The sequence below is a fragment of the Meriones unguiculatus genome, chromosome 10 (genome assembly GCF_030254825.1).
Source record: "Meriones unguiculatus strain TT.TT164.6M chromosome 10, Bangor_MerUng_6.1, whole genome shotgun sequence".
Classification (NCBI taxonomy): domain Eukaryota; kingdom Metazoa; phylum Chordata; class Mammalia; order Rodentia; family Muridae; genus Meriones; species Meriones unguiculatus.
In genome coordinates, this window is record NC_083358.1 from 63,307,555 (window position 1) to 63,327,446 (window position 19,892).

Genomic DNA, 19,892 nt, shown 5'->3' on the forward strand with positions numbered 1-19,892 from the left:
AGGAACTTGAAATTGCCAGTATTGGCTCTGGTTCCAAGGAAGCCCCGGAGGCCTGTCCCTAACAACACAGGATGAACCTAACTCCTCGTCCCTACACTTCTTGCCATTCGGCTTTAAAATGCCAGATCATTTCTCTCCAAAAAAAAAAAAAAAAAAAAACCCACGCGGGAGAATTGCCTTAAAATTCCTGATCAATATTTTCAGTTCACCCACATATTAAACCGAATTTCCCAAAGTCTGAAAAGCTAATTATGCATTCAATTAGAGTTTCTTAATAAAGATTAAAACTCTGAAGTCTATTACAAGCCTATATTTAATTCAACTGCCATTTCATCCACACCACGAATGTGTAAGTGGTAACAATGAATATAAATTATAATACACGCTACGGAAAGAACGCTGTTTGTCCAAGTACCTTACTATAAAGAATTAAATTTTGCTATCAGCTCCATGATCTAGTTAAAATTGGTATTCTTTATTTGGTCTTTCAATGTAGTCCAATTTCCTACTTTGAAAAACAAATTCTAGGGAATAAAGAAAAGAGATTAATTTATCATTAAGACTCTGCTTAATTGAAGTCAATTCCGAACAAACTTGAATTCAATTTCTGCTCATTAAACTGAATGTGCTCTGCGTTCCTCTCTGCATTGCTTTGAGCAAGCAGCTGAGAACAAGGGACTAACATCAAAATTATTAAATTGAGGAGATTTTATTTGGTCTTCACATGCCAGAGCCGCTTTGATGAGGAACAGTTTTGGCACCGAAAGGAGCGACGAGCAGCTGGAGGAAAAATCAAATGAAACTAAGCCTTGGAAAATTGAAGAAAACGCAAGCTTAATAATATTTAATAATTAAATTTCCACAAACAATAGCGGCAAATGAAGTAATCTGCAAAGTCTGTGAACTCATTTGCATAATTGATGCCGGTCCCCTGTAAATGAATAATGAAGATAATAAAAGATGTTGCTAAAAATGGGCACAATAACAGCAAATTTCATCAAGCCGCGCTCTCTGATTAATCTGCTCTCGCAAATCAGCAGCGAGAGGGGAGCGCGTGATTAACCGCGCCGAGGCCGGCAGCCGGCGGCGGCGCTGCCCTTTCTCTGCGGGTCTCTGGGCGCGGCCCGCTCGCTCCCCGCTCCGCTCGCCGCAGCTGCCGCCGGGGCTGCCGCGGGCGCCGCTCCTGCGCGCCTCCGCCCTGCCCGCTCGCCCGCCGGCTGCCGCTTAACCGCTTCGCTGCTGCCCCGCGGCCCCCGGAGCCCGCGCCTCCCCGCGCCCCACCCCACCCCACCGGGGCGCCTGCACAGGGTGGTGGGCGATCCGGATGCTCCTCAAGGCTCCCTGTCTCCATGAGGTCCAGATTCTGCATCAGTTTGGGCCTTTTTTTTTTTCCAGAACGGAAGCGGAGAGGTGGCTGGGAGGTCCAGGAGGCAAACCGCTCCGGGAGATAGGGAATGGAGCTTCCAAGGCCTTTTTTCCTCCATCACCGAAAAAAGAGCCCGGGCCTTGAAAAAATGAGGTTATTAAACACTTTTAATAGTCCATTAGGAAAGACTAGGAGGCAAAAGCAGCTTCCCACCCCACTAATCCCCTCCTCCCAGAAAGCCACCCACCAAGGTACGATGGGCAGCTCAAAAATTTTGTGGGCTCTCTTTCCCTCCTTTAATCAAAATAACATTTTGCAGGTTGGGTGAGCCAGGCCCAAATACGTTATGCGTGCAGTCTATGAAAGTAACTTTTGTGAGAGCCAGTACTTTGAAAAGAAAAAAAGAAAAAAATCATGCCTAATGCAGTCCTCCTCCAGTTGAGCACTGGTTGCGCTTTTCCCAGCTTGCTACCGGAAAGTTGCCTCGGGAAAATGAAACTGTTGGTAAACCATGGTTCCAGAATGATACTTGCTTTCCAACCCCTAGCTTGCAATCGATCTCAGCAGAGGCCTAACAGCAAGGACCCGGCTCTCGTGTGTTTATACTGGGGCAGTGTTTGATGCCTCAGATACGCCGCGTCAGCCACGCAAAACTGTGTTATCCTTGTTCGCTTCCCGGATCTACAAGGCAGTGATTTTTTGTTTAAAAGAAAGGTCACGATTATTTTCCATTATGAAGGAATGGAAACATTCTAGACAGCTGAGAAACAGATCTTTAAAACCTGGTACTGAGTTGGGAAAAGCAAAGAGCTCATGTCAAAGTGCGACAGAATCTATTTCACCAGACCAGCTTTAACCAATCCAGTAAAGTGCTGGCTTGCTCCCGGGTCAGAAGGGCCACCATGCCTCTCTCAGCCCCGAATCTTGCAGGGTTTTTGTTGTTGTTGTTGTCGTCATTGTTGTTGTTGCCCTGCCATCAAATAAAAACTCTGGCTTCTTGTTAAGCGACTGGCTTGTTTGTCAGGGTGGGCTTTTTCCTCGTGCAGCAATCTCACTGTAAATGTCTCTAATCCCTCTCTGTAACTGCAGAGAAATTCGACACCCATGAAATTCGGAGCCAGAAGGAACCTCCTTGTTTTATGTGGAAGCAAACAGAGAATTAGAAAAGTTAGGTGACCTCCCTGTCTGGCTTGAGAGCTCACACCACTGTCAACCTATACCCTGCTCCTGGACCTTCACCTCCAGCCTCTTGGGAGGCACTGGAAAAGGGGCCATCCACAGCATTTCAAGAAAATTAGTGTGCTGCAAGAAGGGTTTTGGATGACAGGTACAGGTTCTAAAACAAGCTTGAAGATTCGGGAGCCCAAGGCAAGCCAGAGAAAGGGCAGAAACTCTGCAGAAAAATAATGGAGTCGAATGAAGACTGTGGAAAGAAAGCAGCAGATTGGAAGGCATCGCGGACAACAGCCAAAATCACATGGAGGAAGCGCCGTGTGGGAAAAGGCCGTGCCCGCATTGTGATGGGTGATGAACAGAGCAGGTTCACAGAAGGACCTGTGAGAGGAAGAGTCTGTGTGTCTGAGGAAGAAGGTGGTGTGTTCTCCCGAGGGTGAACTGATGGAAGGCATGGCCATGTTGAGGTGAACCATAGCGGCCCCTAGAGAGCCTTGGTGAGAAGGTCAGGTCCTACCACACCCAGGGTCCTCCACCTACTGTGGGATTCGGCATCCTGCACCCGGTCAGATCTCCGACAGGTGGAATCGGAGCAGCACAGACACGGGTGGAGACAATTGAAGCTCTCTGCTCCTGCATCTGGCGCACACCTTCGAGGCGTGCCGCCCACCTGATGAGGATCCGCTGTTGTTCAGTTACATGGGATTCACATGTCATTGTTTCATGACGGCCTCTGAATGTTTTCCAGGGTTCCAGTTCATTGCTTTTTGTGTGAGAAAGTAATACTGCTCATCTTTTCTTTAAAATACTCGATTTTAGAAGTACCTGGGCTCCCCTGTGCAAAGGAGATCACTTCTCAGTTGGTCGGTCCTCAAGGCCGGTAGAAACTCGGACTTTATTGCCATTGTTTCACCACAGAAATAATGGAATCGTGGCTGAGGTTTCATTGACAACCCTGTGGGTTTTTCCCTTCTCTTTGTCTTGTTTTGCCTTTTAATGAGACTGGACAGCCTAGACAAAGGTCTAATCTTTTGGACCTAAAATTGTGTCCTGGTGTTTCTAAAAAGCTGTTCTAAACCACTGTCTCACATACCTGAGTTTCTACTTCTTGCTGACTTCAAAGGCTGGTAAAAGATCAAGTTAAGTGCTGACCATCTACCACACAGAAGTAAGCAAACGTTGTTGGAAACCTGATCAAGAGAAATAGTCACACCCCTTCATGCTTACTGCCTGATTAGACAAGGAATCTGCCTGCAACAGAGAGTTTCTTCCACACGAATAATTTATCTCTGATGAATAATGGTATCCGCATTGTGGGACGTGGCCCAGATAGTGAGTTTCCTCTGGTCATAATTACCTATAACTGTCATATGTTTTCCCATTCAATTAAACATTTCTTACAGAGATGGAAAATTTTATTAAAATGCTCAAGAAATTATTAAGAAATTAGCATATAAACTAAAAGGGAGCAACATTTATGTAGGATACCCATAAGCCATTTAAAGCATAATTTATGGATATATAAACATTTTTAACAATTAGCAACTGTCTCCCACTGGTTGCTAATTCTTACTTGTGATAATTTCACCATCTCTATACTACTGAAGCTAAAGCACAAATTATTTATCATTCTTGCTTTGCTCAGAGTTTTTCGGGATTTTTGCTGAAGCCTCTGAAAATAGAATCCTGATACATACCCTTTTCTTCTCATTGTGCCTCACTTTCTCTCTGCTGGGAAGGCAGAAGAAAGCAGAATGAAGAGCCTGAAAACCTGAATTCCCTGTTCCTACAAATTCAGTCCCCCGTGGATGGAGCACCCATAATGTGATGCCATTGAGGAATCAGGTGATTGAGCCTTGCCCTGCTAGAACTCACTCACAGCCACGTGGATCTCTCTCCTACCTGAGCACAGAAAATTGTTGGTGACATAGGAGGTGCTGTTAGTACTTAGCCTCAGAAGTCTGGGTGTTTTCATAAGAAGAAAAAAGTGGTGAAAACTTTATGGCTGCTTAATTCATGACCCCCTTTTTATGATGTGTTATCCAACCCCGTGGGCCTGGGCTGTAATTCCCCACTTCCAGATATCAGAAGACTGACTCATTCATAATACCGGCAGACTACTGTCAGCCACAGGTTTAAATTCTAGACTGTGCGGTAGACGGCACTCGTGCAGATCTTGTCAAGCATCCTTGGCACACCTTGGTTGGTTACACTGTCATCTAAATTGGTTACTTTCTATAAGTTACCAAGACTAAAGCGACATAAAGAGGAGTATCATGGCTACCTGTTCTAAAGGGAGAGGCCATAATGACAAGGGAGGGTTAAAAGCAGGCAGTCAAAATAGGAAGCTGACAGAGAACATCCTCAACCACAAACATGAAGCAAAGAGAGTGAACTGCAAGTAGGATGCTGCTGCAAACTCCCAAAGCTCAGTACTTCCTCCAGCTGGGCTCCGCCTCCTCTGGCTCCGCCTCCTCTGGGCTCCGCCTCCTCTGGGCTCCGCCTCCTCTGGGCTCCGCCTCCTCTGGGCTCCGCCTCCTCTGGGCTCCGCCTCCTCTGGGCTCCGCCTCCTCTGGGCTCCGCCTCCTCTGGGCTCCGCCTCCTCTGGGCTCCGCCTAACAGCATCACCAACTAAGGACCAAAGTATTCAGAGCATGAGCCTATGGGGCACGCTTAAATCAGAACAGAGTCTTCCCTGGTAATTTTCTTCATATGTACATGTGTTTACTCAACATGCACATTTTTCATTCTGGATGTCAAATTACAAGTTTTATCGTGGCTTCAGGAAACATCAAGTAAAAGGTGATATGTTTATACGTGTCTATAAATTGTCTGGCAATTAGGAATTGATAGATGCTCTGGAAATCCCTGTATAGCTTTATAGAAATCCCTGTATAGAAATAGTCATCACTGCGGCCCAGTCAAACCAGCAGGATTGACAAACAAACAGGACCAGTAGGTACAAGAAATTATGGCTAAAATGTGTCACAACTTCAAAGGATGCAAAAGAAATTATTTTAATATGAAAAAAAGGGGGTTAGCTGCCAGGAAGCCGTATCTTCAAGACAACACTCTCAAAAACCTGTGTAACGGGTCATATTACTTGCACCTATGTCAAGAAACTCCACTAAAATGGTTTGTCTCTTGGAGACAGAAAGGACATGACAAATGTCACAGACCCCACAATTCCCTCAGTGACTCATGTTCTTCCTTTCCTGTTGTCATCCTTAATCTGGGGAATTTTACCCTGTGGTCACAAGATGGCTGCTTCACCTATGTATGTTTTATATCTGCATTTTAAGCAAAAGCAAAGGTATGAGTGGGGGGGTTGTCTGTGTTAGTGTTACTGGTTTGTATCTTTTGATGGAAAAATATTGCTTTGTGCGGGGCTTTGCTCAGTAAAGTTTTGCATACAATTTGCGAGCAAAATTGTATCATCTGACCATAGCCGGTAAAGAAACAGGGAGATGAGGAACTTGAACTGGGTCCTAAACTCATGTTTTCCCCTATAAGGACAAGAGGGAAAATAAGGGCCAGCGATAAGGAGGCAGCGATGACTGGTTCAGGTACGGCCTCCAAATCTCTCAACTGTCTCTATCACACAAACCTAGGGGGGAAGCACCTCTCCTTAAAGTCCAGGTTAACACTGTTGCAAAATTAAACACCAAATTATTTCCCCTTCTCCATGGCTTCGTATACTTTCCTTGGCTAAAGAGGCAACATCCTCATGATGGGATCAAGTGGCCTGAGCTCATCTAAAAGGTTTTTAAGAGACTCTGTAGTGCAGTAGCTAAATGTATGCCTATGCTCCATATGTAACATAGATGAGAATTTTCATTTGCAAGATCACCAGCAATTTCTCCTTGCTTCTGCAGATGACGAGGCTGCTCTAGTCCTCCCCTAGTAATCTGAGAGGGTTTTTTTTTTTTTTAAGAACCATGTGCTGGTCTGTGGTGTAATGGAGAACCCCAGCATTCTTCTGCATCTGACTCTTGTATGATGACGTTACATGTCTAACGAAGCTTGGGTCTGTCCTTGAGGTGGGAATTGACAGGTTGGCTTACATGACTGGGTAGGGCTAATGTGATGTCTGAGTTAACTGTCCACTTGTCAGGATGCATGGGGTTGCTCTCCACTCCTCGCTGCAGATTAGATATGACCAGCTACTTTTAGTTCCCGCTGCCCTGATTTAGCTCACAGATCTAGGCATAATTTATTATGCCTAGATCTGTGAGCTAAAATAAACCATTTCCTCTGGTTTTTCTTTTCTTTTTTATTTTATTTGTTACCATTTCCTCTATTAAGATGCTTTTTCAGAGTGTTTTTTTTTATCACAACAGGAAGGAATTAAGTCTAATAGACAATGCTTTAAAATATGAGGTAGGCACAAAACTGGCTAATCCCAGTAATCTGCTATGCTCAGCAAGAAAAGAATGAGGCGAAAATGTTTTCTTGCCATATATTTGTCTCATTAAAAAGCATTTATTGTGAGGCCAGAGAAACGGCTCAGAGGTTGGGAGCATTGAGTTCAGAGGACCTGGGTTCAGTTCCCAGCACCCAAATGCCTAGAACTCGTAACTCCAGATTCAAAGAATCAGGCGTCCTCTTCTGGCCTCCTTGGGAACTGCACCATATGGTACACACACTTGGCACACCACCTTTTAAATAAATGTCTTTTTAAAACTTTCTACTTAAGAGAGAATTATCAAGTTCCACACATTTACCAGTTGTCAAAAGGAGACAAGACGTATTTTACTCCAGTTGGCTCTTTATTCCTTCTTTACCTATTTTTGAAGTGAGTTTTCCATTTAGCAATATCTCAATCAGAGCAAGACAGAAAGATAAAACCTCGAACTAGGCACCTTAATTATGTTATCAGCTACAGTTAAGGGTTTGCTGAGGGATGAAACTGGAGCTATTTGTAAAATGAGGTTTGTACTTGTCTCTGGCTTTCAATTATCCATGCTATTTCTAGTCCCTATTGCCATGGATAATCGAGACTTGGATGATCTCAAACTATCATTTTTGAGCACGATTTGGTTACTATCTGTCAGAAATCATAATTAGCGTCAAAAAAAAAAAAAAAACATTCCGTTCCAGTTTCGTACAAAGCATTGGACAAGCTGTAGCCGTGGGGGCATTTCGGAACAGCGATGTTACAGCAGTCTCTTACCAGATGCACATTTTCTTAGAAAACTCACGTAATGAGTACATAAGTGTACAACCTTCAGCATGATGGGAGGAAGGAGCACGAGGGTTTTTTTTCCTCAATAATTAGATTCAGAGTCTTCGGAGTCTGGCTGAAGGCATCAGCAGACATGTATCATCTCATCCAGTTATCCCAAAAGGGAAGTTTGAATGTTCAATTTACACAAATGTGTTGACTTAGGTTTTGCAAATGAAGGACTTTTTTTAAAAAACATCTCACACTATGCTCCACATTAGGCCCAGCGCTCAGACTCTCTTTGATTATAGCGCAAAGACTCTCAGCTTTGCCAATTACTATGTGACCTTAGGCAAGTCACTCACTTAACCTTTCCGAGAGTCCCTTCCTTCATCTTTAAAGTGGGGACGAAATCTAATCCACAGAGCTGTTATGAGGAAGGGGGGAAAAAGAACATGTTGGAGGGAAAAAAAAAATCTGTAAAGTGCAATGTGTTGTACTTCTAAAAGGTACTGATTAATTCGTTCAAAGGACATATTAAGGAATATTTATGCAATGTTGACAAGCATGGAGTACCTAAGTGGCCTAAGAGCACTGAATAATTTTCTTGAGGTTCCACACAGTCTCAAAGACCAGGTCTCAACATGGCCAGGTAATCGGAGAAATCTCTCTTTCTGACATGAAAGCTGGGGTCGTAAAAGGTACTGTGCTTCAGAAATCCTGCTCAGGGTAGTCCTGCTTTGGAATTTGTCACAAGCCATTTCCAGGATTGCTAAATTAAACAATCCTCATCCTTCGGAGAGAGCACACAGTCAAACAGAAATAGCCACCACCCCCTTATTTAATGGAAGGGAATATCAATGCGTGCGTTTTTCCTTATAAAAGACAGAACACTAAACTTACAAAGACACAGATGAAATGGACATGTGTGTATGTGTCACAAATTGCTGCTATGCAAAATCTACTACCATTGTGCCTGCCTTTTGTAACCTAAGTTTCAACTTTGCCCCACTCAAAGGGCCTAACAATGGAAATCCCACGTAATTCTTGCCTAATAAATAGCTGTGCTAGACTGTCCCCCTCCCCTCCGCCCCGCCATCTCCAGTTGCTGATTGTTACCAGACAGGGTCTCTCCTGTATCCAGTTTTTGTATCAATTGCGTATAACTTTCACATAACTTGAGGGGAGGTTTTGGCTCAATTCTGGTAATCTGGGATGGTTGGCTCATAGTAAATAAAATCCGTACTGTATGGCTGGGCAGCAATTTTTGTTTCAATGCATGCTTCCAAATATTTGTGGGAAATTTATAAAATGGGTCCTGAGCAGAGGGTTTTAAGGAGGGAAAGGTATCATTAGCATCTCTCCTTGCCTAATGTAGCCAAGCGCATTCCACAACTCTCCCAATCAGTATATTAAGCAGATGTGGTCTTTGTCCACTTAGTAAGTTGTGTTAGACCTTTCAACACTTGCAGCCTTTTTTTCACTCGGCTGCCAAGTTCCCTAGGGTAATCACAGACAGCTTGTCAATTTAATTGCAAAGAAGCGGGCTTTCTTGTGACCATTCCAATTTTAGCTGCTACTTTAAATTGTACGTGAGCGTTCTTCCATGCTGTTGGCCCTTTAGAGAGGGTGGACCTCTGCAGGCCTCTTACTGGTGATGGGGGAAGAAGCAAGGCTGAAACCAGGTTTGCTGATGGAGCCTCATGCGTGATTTTTAAGTTGCTGCTTCAGCACAGGAAGCCTTTCCTTGAGCCCTGTATGCTGTCATTCCATGCCGGTGCTAAATGATGTTTTTCCTTTTAAATGTTCCACTTTCTAGCACATCGGCCTCCTTTCTGGGTAATAGAGGATTCATGGGCCATCTGGATTCTGAAACATCTGGACACCAAGTTTCTGTAGAGGAGAGTTGAAGGGAAGAGATAATCAATGGCAGGGCTGTCTCCAGAGAGACTTAAATCAGCGATGGTATTCTGGTTGTATTACTTTGGGAAAGTTGACACAAAAAGTAAAGAAAAATAAAATCACACAAACCCAGTGTTCCAGGAAAACAAAGCGTACATCAAAGAAGCTGGAACTCTGAGATATTAACTGAGGGCAGTCTCTGAAAACATCTCTGTGCTACATATCAACTCTAGTGTTCTGCACTGTTGTGAATTGGGGGTACCTCCACTTAGGGGCACTCTCAGTAATGCTGGGCTTAGAGGCCTTGAACATGACACCTTTTACCTTAACTATGTAATTCAAGTTAACACTTTCATTCTCAAACACGGGCTTGGTGGCACAGACCTGTCATTCCAGCTCCTTAGTGAGCTGAGACAGGAAGACCACAAGCTTAAGGCCAGCCCCACAACTGAACAAAAACCACTGCCATTAAGTAGCAGTTACACTCGGTCTCGGGAGCAGACTGAGATGGTTGATAGTTTCACCTCGTTAGAAACTGTAGGTGTGGTTCTACTGAACTCAACCAAGATTTGCTTTCCAGTTGCACAGAACAAAATCAGTAGAGAGACATGAACAGCGCATCGCAGGCCAGTTAGAGGGTGCAACCTCTGTACCCAAGTGTCAAGATCCAGGATAACAAGAAGCAGAAAGGGTCTCATTAGGCTTTGACAAAGTTCCCCTGCCCTCCCCCCTTCAAGCTTGGCTTCTGAAAATCTGTCTGTATGTGCACGTGTGCATGTGTGTGCCTCGGTGGAGGGCGCGGGGGGGGTCACCTGAGAGCATTCAGAAATGCTTGCCCGGAGGCTGCTCTGAACGCACAAAGGGCCTCTCCTTGCAGGCCATCAATCTCCCCACTGAGCAGCATGCAACAGGGCTACAGAGTTCAGTACGGTCCAGCCAGCCATGAGCGCGGGGCTTATTTATCACCTTCAGCTCATCCCTGCTGATCCTCCACCTTCCCTGAACTCAGAGCGGCAGAAACAGAACTGAGGTCAAGTGCCCAGCCGGCTTAGGAGCGTGTGCTCTGAGCAGGCTCCAGGCTCCTGCCTCAAGTCTGCAAGGGCTCTGGACAGGATCTGCTCAGATGCTCTAATTTGCTTCATGTATTAATTTAAATTTTTACTTCCTATCATGGTATTTTTTTTCGGGTAAATATTTGTGCTTTTACTCAGTGTTCGTCCTACACACACACACACATACCCAGACACCTACACACAAACTGAAATAGTTGCAGAATGCTTCTAAGAGACGTACTTGCAGCCAAAGACCTGCACAGTTTTCCTGAGGTCTGTGTAATGCAGTTCTCCCATACACTCTCTTTCTATGTAACTTGACTTCTTCAGAAGCAGAATAGTTCAAAAGACAAAGATTCCAACAGGAAAATTTGCTGCAGCAACTGCTTTAATTAGACATACCTACCTTTAAATCTAATTACTGTCTGAAATAAGGGACTATAAACAGTCTCTGGTTCCTGCCCATTCTCTGTGCCTTTAATTTCCTCTAACTCCAGTGAGTCCCACAATGAAGTACAATATTAGTGCTCAGTTGCATGATGTCAACCTTGTATGAAAAGGATGAATAAGAAATGAAGTTCTTAGCCATGATCAATTCCAGATTAGCCGTTTTCATTTATAAAACTGTTTGTTTTACTGTGTCAGTTTGAAGGGCAATCTAACTTTAAATTGCACATTGCGGAATTTCAACAAAGATCTGAGCCCCACCTCTGCCACCTGTAAGACTAGAGGTGAAAAACTGATTCTTAGCCAGAATATTAGGCCGGGTTTAGGAAAAGGACCAGGTCATATTGATATAAGACATTTCACTTTGAAGCTGAAACGTTGGGGGCCTGGGCAGGGGCATGATGGCTCCTAGATGGTCATGCATTAGTTGAGAACATTAATCCAAGACAAAGTGTGGGGATAAGTTCTAGGGGACGCATGTCGTCCACTAAGAAACGACTAAGTGCGATAGCTTCTGTGTATAAAGCACTATATATTGGGTGTTTGCCTAAGCATTCCAGGTACTGTCTTGCTATGTGTCTGCAGCAGAACTTTTAGAGGTAGTACTGTTGTATTTTACAGAGGAAGAGGCTGAAGGGCAGAGAGGTCTAGCTCAAACAGGATGAAGGACTCAACCCAAACAGAAAGACACCAAAGTCTATACTCTGCACACCAAAGCTCTGCATATGGGCAGTATAAAGGTAGCAGTACAGCGCGTGCAGATGGCAAGCGTACAGTAGAAGAAAGGCCCTCCTCGCTAGCACCTTTACACAATCACCCTTCCTGTAATTACGTCAATTTATACCAGCGTCTATGGGGCTCCACTGGAGAAGGTTGAAGCTGGTCATCTCCGGATAGACAACTTATTTGTGCTCCATCTATGATGATAGACTCCCTTTTCTCAGTGGGGGGTTTAAAAAGTCTCCCCTGATCTGGGCGATTCCAGGTCTCTTAAGGAGCATCACACAGTCCTCGGGGCAGATTATAGGCCAGAGCCTTCCCTGATAAAGAAACTGCTCTAGCCAGCATCTAGACGGATCTTAGTCCAGCAGTGACCTTCAGCTGTACTTGGAGAGAGCCCCACTCCATTACCCATAGAATAATTAAGTACTGAATTTTCCTTCTTTTGATAAGACCATTAAGTACCCCTGACCTCCTGACCCCAGGGAATCAAACACACTCACCTCGAAATCCCTCCCTCTGCCTAGGGTTTATATTGCCCTTGATCTCACACAAACAAAGGTTTAAGCTTTCTCACTTCAAGGTCATCTGAAATTTGTCATTTCTCCTCCTCTGGGCTGGGTTTCACAGGGCCTGCCCTCTGGCCCACTGGGCCTGGGCCTTGCCAGGCCTGGGCCTCACCAGACCTGTGCCTTGCCTGCACACTGCCCAGGCATGGGCCTCCACCCACATCTCTTCTATGCTTAGCACAGCAGCTATCCCCTTAGGCTTTGGACTGCCCGTGTTTGCTTTGCCACCAGTGACCTCATGCTAAAAGAGCTAGACTGTAACACTCTGTGGAAAACCTTTTGCACACCCTGACATTGCACGATTGGGCCTCGCCCCAAAGTGCTCTAGCTGCCCCTGAGAGGAATAGAAGCTCATTCTCTGTCCCAAAGCCAACTTCCAGGACCCCAGCTGAAATCCAGTCCCCGGGAACAGAGAACAACAGGTATGTATCACTGGACTTTAACCTTCTCGTGGGCAGAAACCACAACATATGCTAAGCATCTGTAGGGATTATTGATGAGTAATTATGTTATACCCAGATCTTCAGGTCCCCAAAGACCACCAGAAGCCGTATCACAAATGCAAGAGCAAAGATCTTTATTCAGGCTTAAGCTCAGTCTCTCTATCATCACCAACACAGTGGATCAGAGAGGAGAGTCCCGAGCAGCTGCATGGCAGGGTTTTTATTGGGGTTTGAGCAAGAACAGGGAATTCCCAGCTTAGCAGTGACAAGACTGGATGACATTCAACAACGGCAAGCTCATTGCAAAGCGATTGGCTAACTAACATAACTAACACTGAGCAAGCTATCTACAGACCTCAGGAATGTTAGGCATTTTCTGTGCCATGAATGTTCTACTACAAGGTCAATGGGCTGCCCAGCACAGACGCTCCAACCTGAGATGAGATACCTTCTCTTTCTGTGCTTATCCTCAGGCTCTTCCTTGGGTAGGGGACTCGATGACCTTGTTTCTGGAGTTGGTGACCTATGGCCTAGTTCCTGGTGACTTCTGGGGGTTGTCAGGCTGGTTTTCTCGGTTACAGATCAAACAATTAGTGTATTCATTGGCTGTTTCTTGAAATGTGATTTCTTGTTAGGGATTCTCAACTTTTTTTTTTTTTTTTTTTTTTTTTTTTTTTAAGCCATAGGCTTTTAGGCGCAGAACCTAAGAGGCTTGGAACTCATTTTCCAACACCCTTTTCCAATAGTTCACAACCATCTGTAATCCAGTTCTAGACTTCTAACAACCTCTTCTTGCCTTTATGGGCACCCATAAGTACATGATACAGATTCAGACAGACACATACTCATGAATAAAAATAAAATAAATCTACTTTTAAAACCACGGGTTCTAGTTTAAAGAACACCAGATCTGGAGACAGATGAATCATATTCTGACTTCTGTGGTCTTGGCAAAGCCACTAAAACTATAAGTTATTTTATCACATGATGAATGTACAACAGTAAGATATATCCTTTAAGGAAGTTTTGGGTGCCATAAAAATGTATATTTATATGTATTGCAATTACAGGTTCTTCTACTTGGTGATAGAATATGTAAGATGAAAAACACAAATGATTTGGAAATCACCTCTGTTTTATGGAGAGCAGGAGCACAATACAGGAAGCGCCACATACCAAGTGTTGATTTCACGGGGAAGACTCTTATCCTCAGATTCGGCTTGAAAGGGCCTGGTTGCAATTCCTGTAACATATCTCATCATCTCTGCACTTTACTAAAGAAAACTCCAACCTGAATATGCCTCCAGGGTTAAGGTATTTCTCGACAGATTCAGCCAGCAATCACATGCCCCTTAATGGTGGTCCAGTTACCTTGTAGCGAAAGACAGTTGACTATTTAACTGAAGAAGTCCTAACCAGCATTTCAACCATAATTCCAAAGAGTCCATCTCCATTTCAGGGTGGCCTATTTAGAGAGGAGTAGTTTATCTCCAATAAAGAAAATAGTTTTGCACTTTGGTTATATATCTTCCTTACTTGAAAGGATCAAACTCGGGAATTACAGGGAGAAAACTCATACAGGCACTATTTCACATGGAGTGAACCCAGATTTATTTTTTCTTGATAGGAATTTTAGTAATGCTCACAAAATATATGGTTTTCCTAAATCAGTCAGTTGCAAAAGGAAGTAAGTCTGAATTTAGCAAGTGGATTTAAAAATGGATTCTCATGTTGTAATAATGCCCTTCTAAGTAGAACTTGTTACAATAATTTCTCCTGTTTTAAGTCTCTCTTATACTAATTAGTAATCCATTCATCCTCATCTGAAACCCACAATTTTAAAAATATTATTTGAAACTAAATTCTTTTACAATAAAAATAGGTAAAATTTCTATTAAGTTTAATAATATCCAACATAGTTTTATGATCACAGATACTCTAAATTCATAAGATAGACCTTGAAATGTGGATATGATAAAAATATGCTGTATATGTATATGAAAGTCTCAAAAAAAAGAATGTTAAAAAATGAACTTCTTAACATGAGGGTCTATGCATAGAATCAAAATGGCTTTAAATGCATATAAGAACAAAAAAATGGAATTTTTAAGCTATGTTAGTAACCATGGCTATTTTAATATAATTTTTCATCACTGCCTCAAACTAATAGTTATTAGACTCACTGATAAGAGATTTTATTCAGTGTATTAATAATGGACTCCTATCTCTATATCACAACATTTAAATACTTTTACTAATTGTTTTTCCATATAATTGGTTTCCTTTATAACCCTACATAGTGCCTTGAAAACGTAACTGTGGAAGAGTCCACTCATTCTACCACACTACCAGATGGGTGTTTGGCTGTAAAAGCCACGAAGAGCCCGTGTTTTTTCATTCTCTTAAGCACTCGACCGTGAAGAGCACTTGCTGCTCTTGCGGAAGACCCAAGTTCAGCTGGAAGCACCCATACTGAGTGGTTCAAAACCACGTATGTACCACTCCACTTCTGGGAGGATTCATGGGAACCCTCACTCACATACACATACCTCCACACAGACACAGATATACTCTTAATGAATGAGTGTAATAAAAGAAATTGTTTAAAAATAAAATGAAGTCGTGCTAAATAACTGAGCACACACTACAAAGTGAATCGCCCCTCCCTGTCGGATACACGTATTGACTCCTGAACCAGCGATGAGACTCTGATAAAGATCAAGCCTTGGCAGAAGTCCTTGGTTTAGATAGAGGCAGAGGGTGAGGCTAAGTCTACCAGAGTTGTGTCCTTATCAGAAGAGAGGAAGGAGGGCTTGCTTCCTCTTAGCCACATGAAGATCAAGGAAAAAGGCAGCCACCTGGGAACAAGAGGGCCCTTACCAGAGCCAAATCATGCTAGCACCCTAGTGTCATACCTTTAGCCTCCCAAACTGTGAGAAGTAAGTTCCAGTTTGTTATGGCAGCACAGGCCAACTGACACACACAGGTCTTATACTCTGGCATGCTAGGTTCTTTAGGTGCAAGCCTGGGTGTTGAGGGAGAGTTCGGCATACCCGTTCTGCTTTTTAAGTCCAGAACTCCATAACTTTTAATTCAAATAGATATAAAAAGAAACTAACAACCTATAATCCCAGCACTCAGGGAGGCAGAGGCAGAACTCTGTGCATTTGAGGCCAGCCTGGTCTACAAAGCGAGTCCAGGACTGCCAAGGCTGCATAGAGAAACACTGTCTCAAAAAAAGAAAAAGAAAAAGAAAGAAGGAAGGAAGGAAGGAAGGAAAGAAAGAAAGAAAGAAAGAAAGAAAGAAAGAAAGAAAGAAAGAAAGAAAGAAAGAAAGAAAGAGAAAGAAAGAAACTAACCAATTAAGAAACAATATAAAACATTTTAAACATATTTGTTTTTGACTCAGACTTGGCTGGCAATTGCTGTCACTGAGACGGGATTCTGCGTCAGCACCTCTGCTTTCTTTGGCAATTCCTTTGTGATCTACTCTCTTCTGAGGCTTGCAACAGCTCTTGGGCCATATAGTGGCTTGGCAGGTCCGTGCCTCGCAGTTTGCCTAGTTGGATAGCTGACTGGCCTGACCTCAGATGGCTAGTGATGGAAAGGGCCCTGTCTTCCTACATCAGCGCTGTAACCTACCTCAGGTACTATACCATACAACTTATGGTTAACCTTAAAACCGTCACATTAAAATGAAGAGGACTGTCAGTAGAGCAATTTGTAAATAGCTAAAATTAAGCAGAGCAAGACTGCTGGCGCTAATGCATAAGCAAAGAACCCACTTCCTGCATTTCCTCCAGAATTCCTGATAGCAAACTGCAGTATGTTTATTGTACATTAATTCAACACAGCATTCAAAATGAATTTACGCCGTGGCTGAAGGGTGCGATATTGAAACTAAATATTATTTATTATCTTAATATTAGTAACCACAGTGAAAAAAAAATCATGCTAACAATTCAGAGTGTTTAAGAGAGCTGAGATGCTATGGTTCTACTTCCCAAGCAAGCCCTCACGCCTTAATTTATGCAAGTGTAGCCTATAGCTAAAAGCTTCGTATATTTGTTTCCCGCACGGTATTAGTACTCAAAAATAGGACACTCTTTCAAGGGCACCTTATAAACATAGAACTATAATTTATTTGGCAAATTAAAGCTCATATAAAATGTGCACATGGAGGTGCAGATTAACATATTTAATTTCAATATTACCTGCAAACCTATTTTTCCCATACACTATTCTAATTAGTCATATAAAATAGACTCCATGTCTCACAGACCATTATTTCAGTGGAAATAGAAAGTGGATCTGAACTAAATATACTGTAAAAAGATAACAGTTTTATGGAAATTAATACATCCATTTGTATCTAGGAAAAATTGTGTTCTAGTTAAATGGCAAGAGAATACTGAACATTCCGAACCTTATTGTGGTAAAAGTTAAGACTTTTATGATTTAATAACAGAGTAATTTGCAATCTTGGTAATATACCAATATTTATAAGCTATTTCTAAGTTTTCAAAACCCTAGTAACCATTAGATTCACTTTATTCAGTGGAGTTTTCCTACTATGGAAATTCACTCCCCCTACAGTTAAACATGCAAACCGCTTATGAGCACTTTATGTAGGAAATGATTCTTTTCTTATTAAGCCTGCGCTTGGAATTGCCATGGCCTTAGTGCCAAGCTTACTGTGCACTAAAACATCAGCAAATCAGCTGGTAAGAGAGGGCACCTGTAAGTAAATCAGGCTGTAGCATGGTTATTAGGCGCTTTATAAGTTGTCGTGAAACCTTCACCACTTAATATTTTCAAGAAGGTCAGAACTGAAGTCAAGTCTCTTGATCACAGGACATATGACCAAGGAGACTCTAAGAGACTTGGAACTAGAAGGTTCTCTTTAGATATCAGCCTGAAGATGTCTTCCTCTGAGGAACATTCCACATCTCAAGTATCTCCCCTCCCTCAGCTCAGGCCGTTAACTCACTACCTGTGTGCTGAGAAAAAAGACAAATCAAACGTGTCCATTTCTTTTTATTTTTCCAACGAGGCCAAACTTCAGAGAGCAGGGCATGTCACGATTTTAGCACTGTTCCTGGAGTAAAGGGGCCAAAAGGAGGGCCTGTTTTCTGATTAACAGATGGTAGCATCTCACTGGTCATAGAAGAGTCCCCTTGAGGATCAGCGAGATGGCTCAGCAGGTAAAGATGCTTGCTGAGTTTGAGCCCCAGGACCCAAATGGTGGAAGGACAGAACCAACCTGCTTTATGTCCTCTGACCTCCACGTGTGCTCTGCCTGCATGACCTAGACCTAGACCTCTAGCAGGCTCCCTTCCTAACATCCACCATTTTTAGGAGTAGGATTTCAGGATTTGAGGAAGATGCAAATATCAAAAAGCCTAACAGTGAGATCAGAAGACTTTTTTTTTAACGTCAAGATGTTTATCTAAGACTATTTAGTGCTTGTTGTCAAGAAATCCCAGATTTCTCAAATGAACCCTGACCCAGGAAGACAGCACAGTATGCACTCACTTAGTAGATATTAGCCATAAAGTACAGGAAAACCATGCTACAATCCACAGACCCAAAGAAGCCAAGTAACAAGGTGTGCCCAGTGGAGGATGTTTGAATCTCACTCAGAAGGGGAAATAAAATGGACATCTGAAGTAGATGGGGGGAGGGAACTGGGTGTGAGATGGAATGGGAAAGGAAGTGGTGATGGGGTGGGGATCAAATTGGGAGAAGACTGGGAGAGAGAGAACAGAATCAGTGTGAAGGGGCATCTCTGGGAAGGGGAGGTTCCTGGCAGTCTATGGGGGTGACCCTACCTGAGACTCCTAGCAGTGGAGGATACAGAGCTGAAGTCACCACCTCCTGTAGCCAGGTGGGACTTCCAGTGGAGGGAGGGAGACACCAACCCACTCATAGAACATTCGACCCAAAATTTGTCCTGCTTACAAAAAGTATAGGGATAAAAACAAAGCAGAGATCAGGGAAGGGCCAACCAATGACTGGCCCAACTTAAGACCCATCCCATGGGAGAGAGCCAACCCCTGACACTATTAATGATACTCTGCTATGCTTGCAGACAGGAGCCTAGTAAAACTGTCTTCTGAGAGGCTTCATCCAGCAGCTGATGGAAACAGATGCAGAGATGCACAGCCAAACAATAGGAGGAGTTCAGGTAGTCTTGTGGAAGAGTGGAAGGAAGGACTGAGGGAGCCTGAGGTGGTCAGGGATATCACAAGAAGACCTACAGAGTAAACTCACCTGAAGCAATGGGGCTTCACAGAGACTGGACCATGAAAGAGCATGCATGGGCTAGACATGCATGGTTCAACACATGTAGCGGATGTGCAGCTTGTTCTTCATGTGGGCCCCTAACAATCGGAGCAGGACTGTCTTCAGATCCCCCTCCCATAGCTGGGCTGCCTTGCTGGGCCTCAGTGGGAGAGGATGTGCTCAGTTCTGCTGCAACTTGATGTGCTGGGGTGGGTTGGTATCCATGGGCGGAGGGGGACTCCCCTTCTCTAAGGAGGAGGGAGGTGAGTGGGAAGAGAAGAGTATGAGGGTGGGACTGGAAGGAGAGAAGGGAGGGGTCTGCAGTCAGGCTGCAAATTGAGTTAGTCAATAAATTAATGAAAATAAAATATTCTTCGATTCAGAATTAGTTGCCCATTGTATTCATGAAGACATGGCTTCTCCCTTCCACCAACTTTTCTAAAAAGATGAGACTCTGTATTACAGATGTGAAGCGTTAGGAAGTATCCAGAACTGCCCAAGCATGTGCTTTGCTCCTCTGGCTGCTCTTCATAGCCTCTGGTCACCCGTAAGACATACTGCCAGCCTTGTAATAGCAGTCCTGCTATGCCGCTCTCCTGGGCTTGTTATGAGTTCCTAGCAGGGGGATATTATGAGCTGAATTGTGGTCTCATAAAATTCATCAATGGAAACCGAACCCCTGAGATCTTGGGGTGTGTCTATATTTACAGATAGAGACCTTAAAAGGTAACTCATTAAAATGGGACCATTAGGACAGTCTCTCATCCAGTC

General features: G+C 43.5%; 1 protein-coding gene and 1 long non-coding RNA gene across 2 annotated transcripts in view; both read right to left on the reverse strand.

Annotated features, from left to right (window-relative positions):
- Nucleotides 1-449: 449 nt before the first annotated feature.
- LOC132656871 (actin nucleation-promoting factor WAS-like) lies at nt 450-5,136 on the reverse strand. The gene is made up of 2 exons (XM_060392595.1): nt 4,976-5,136; nt 450-2,497 (listed from the first exon to the last, which is right to left on the reverse strand). Exon 2 carries the CDS (start codon nt 1,367-1,369, stop codon nt 1,034-1,036), a length of 336 nt encoding a protein of 111 aa, XP_060248578.1. The 5' UTR covers nt 1,370-2,497; nt 4,976-5,136; the 3' UTR covers nt 450-1,033.
- A 2,171-nt stretch (nt 5,137-7,307) lies between these two features.
- The window catches only part of LOC132657041 (uncharacterized), a 49,478-nt gene continuing 36,893 nt past the window's right edge, over nt 7,308-19,892 (reverse strand). Inside the window, exon 3 of the long non-coding RNA XR_009594883.1 lies at nt 7,308-9,596. This is a non-coding gene — a long non-coding RNA (uncharacterized LOC132657041). The remainder of the gene's footprint in view (nt 9,597-19,892) is intronic.

Bases quoted from the DNA above. Each gene is read 5' to 3' on its own strand.
- LOC132656871 (XM_060392595.1), bottom strand. From the start codon at position 1,369: ATGCAGAATCTGGACCTCATGGAGACAGGGAGCCTTGAGGAGCATCCG.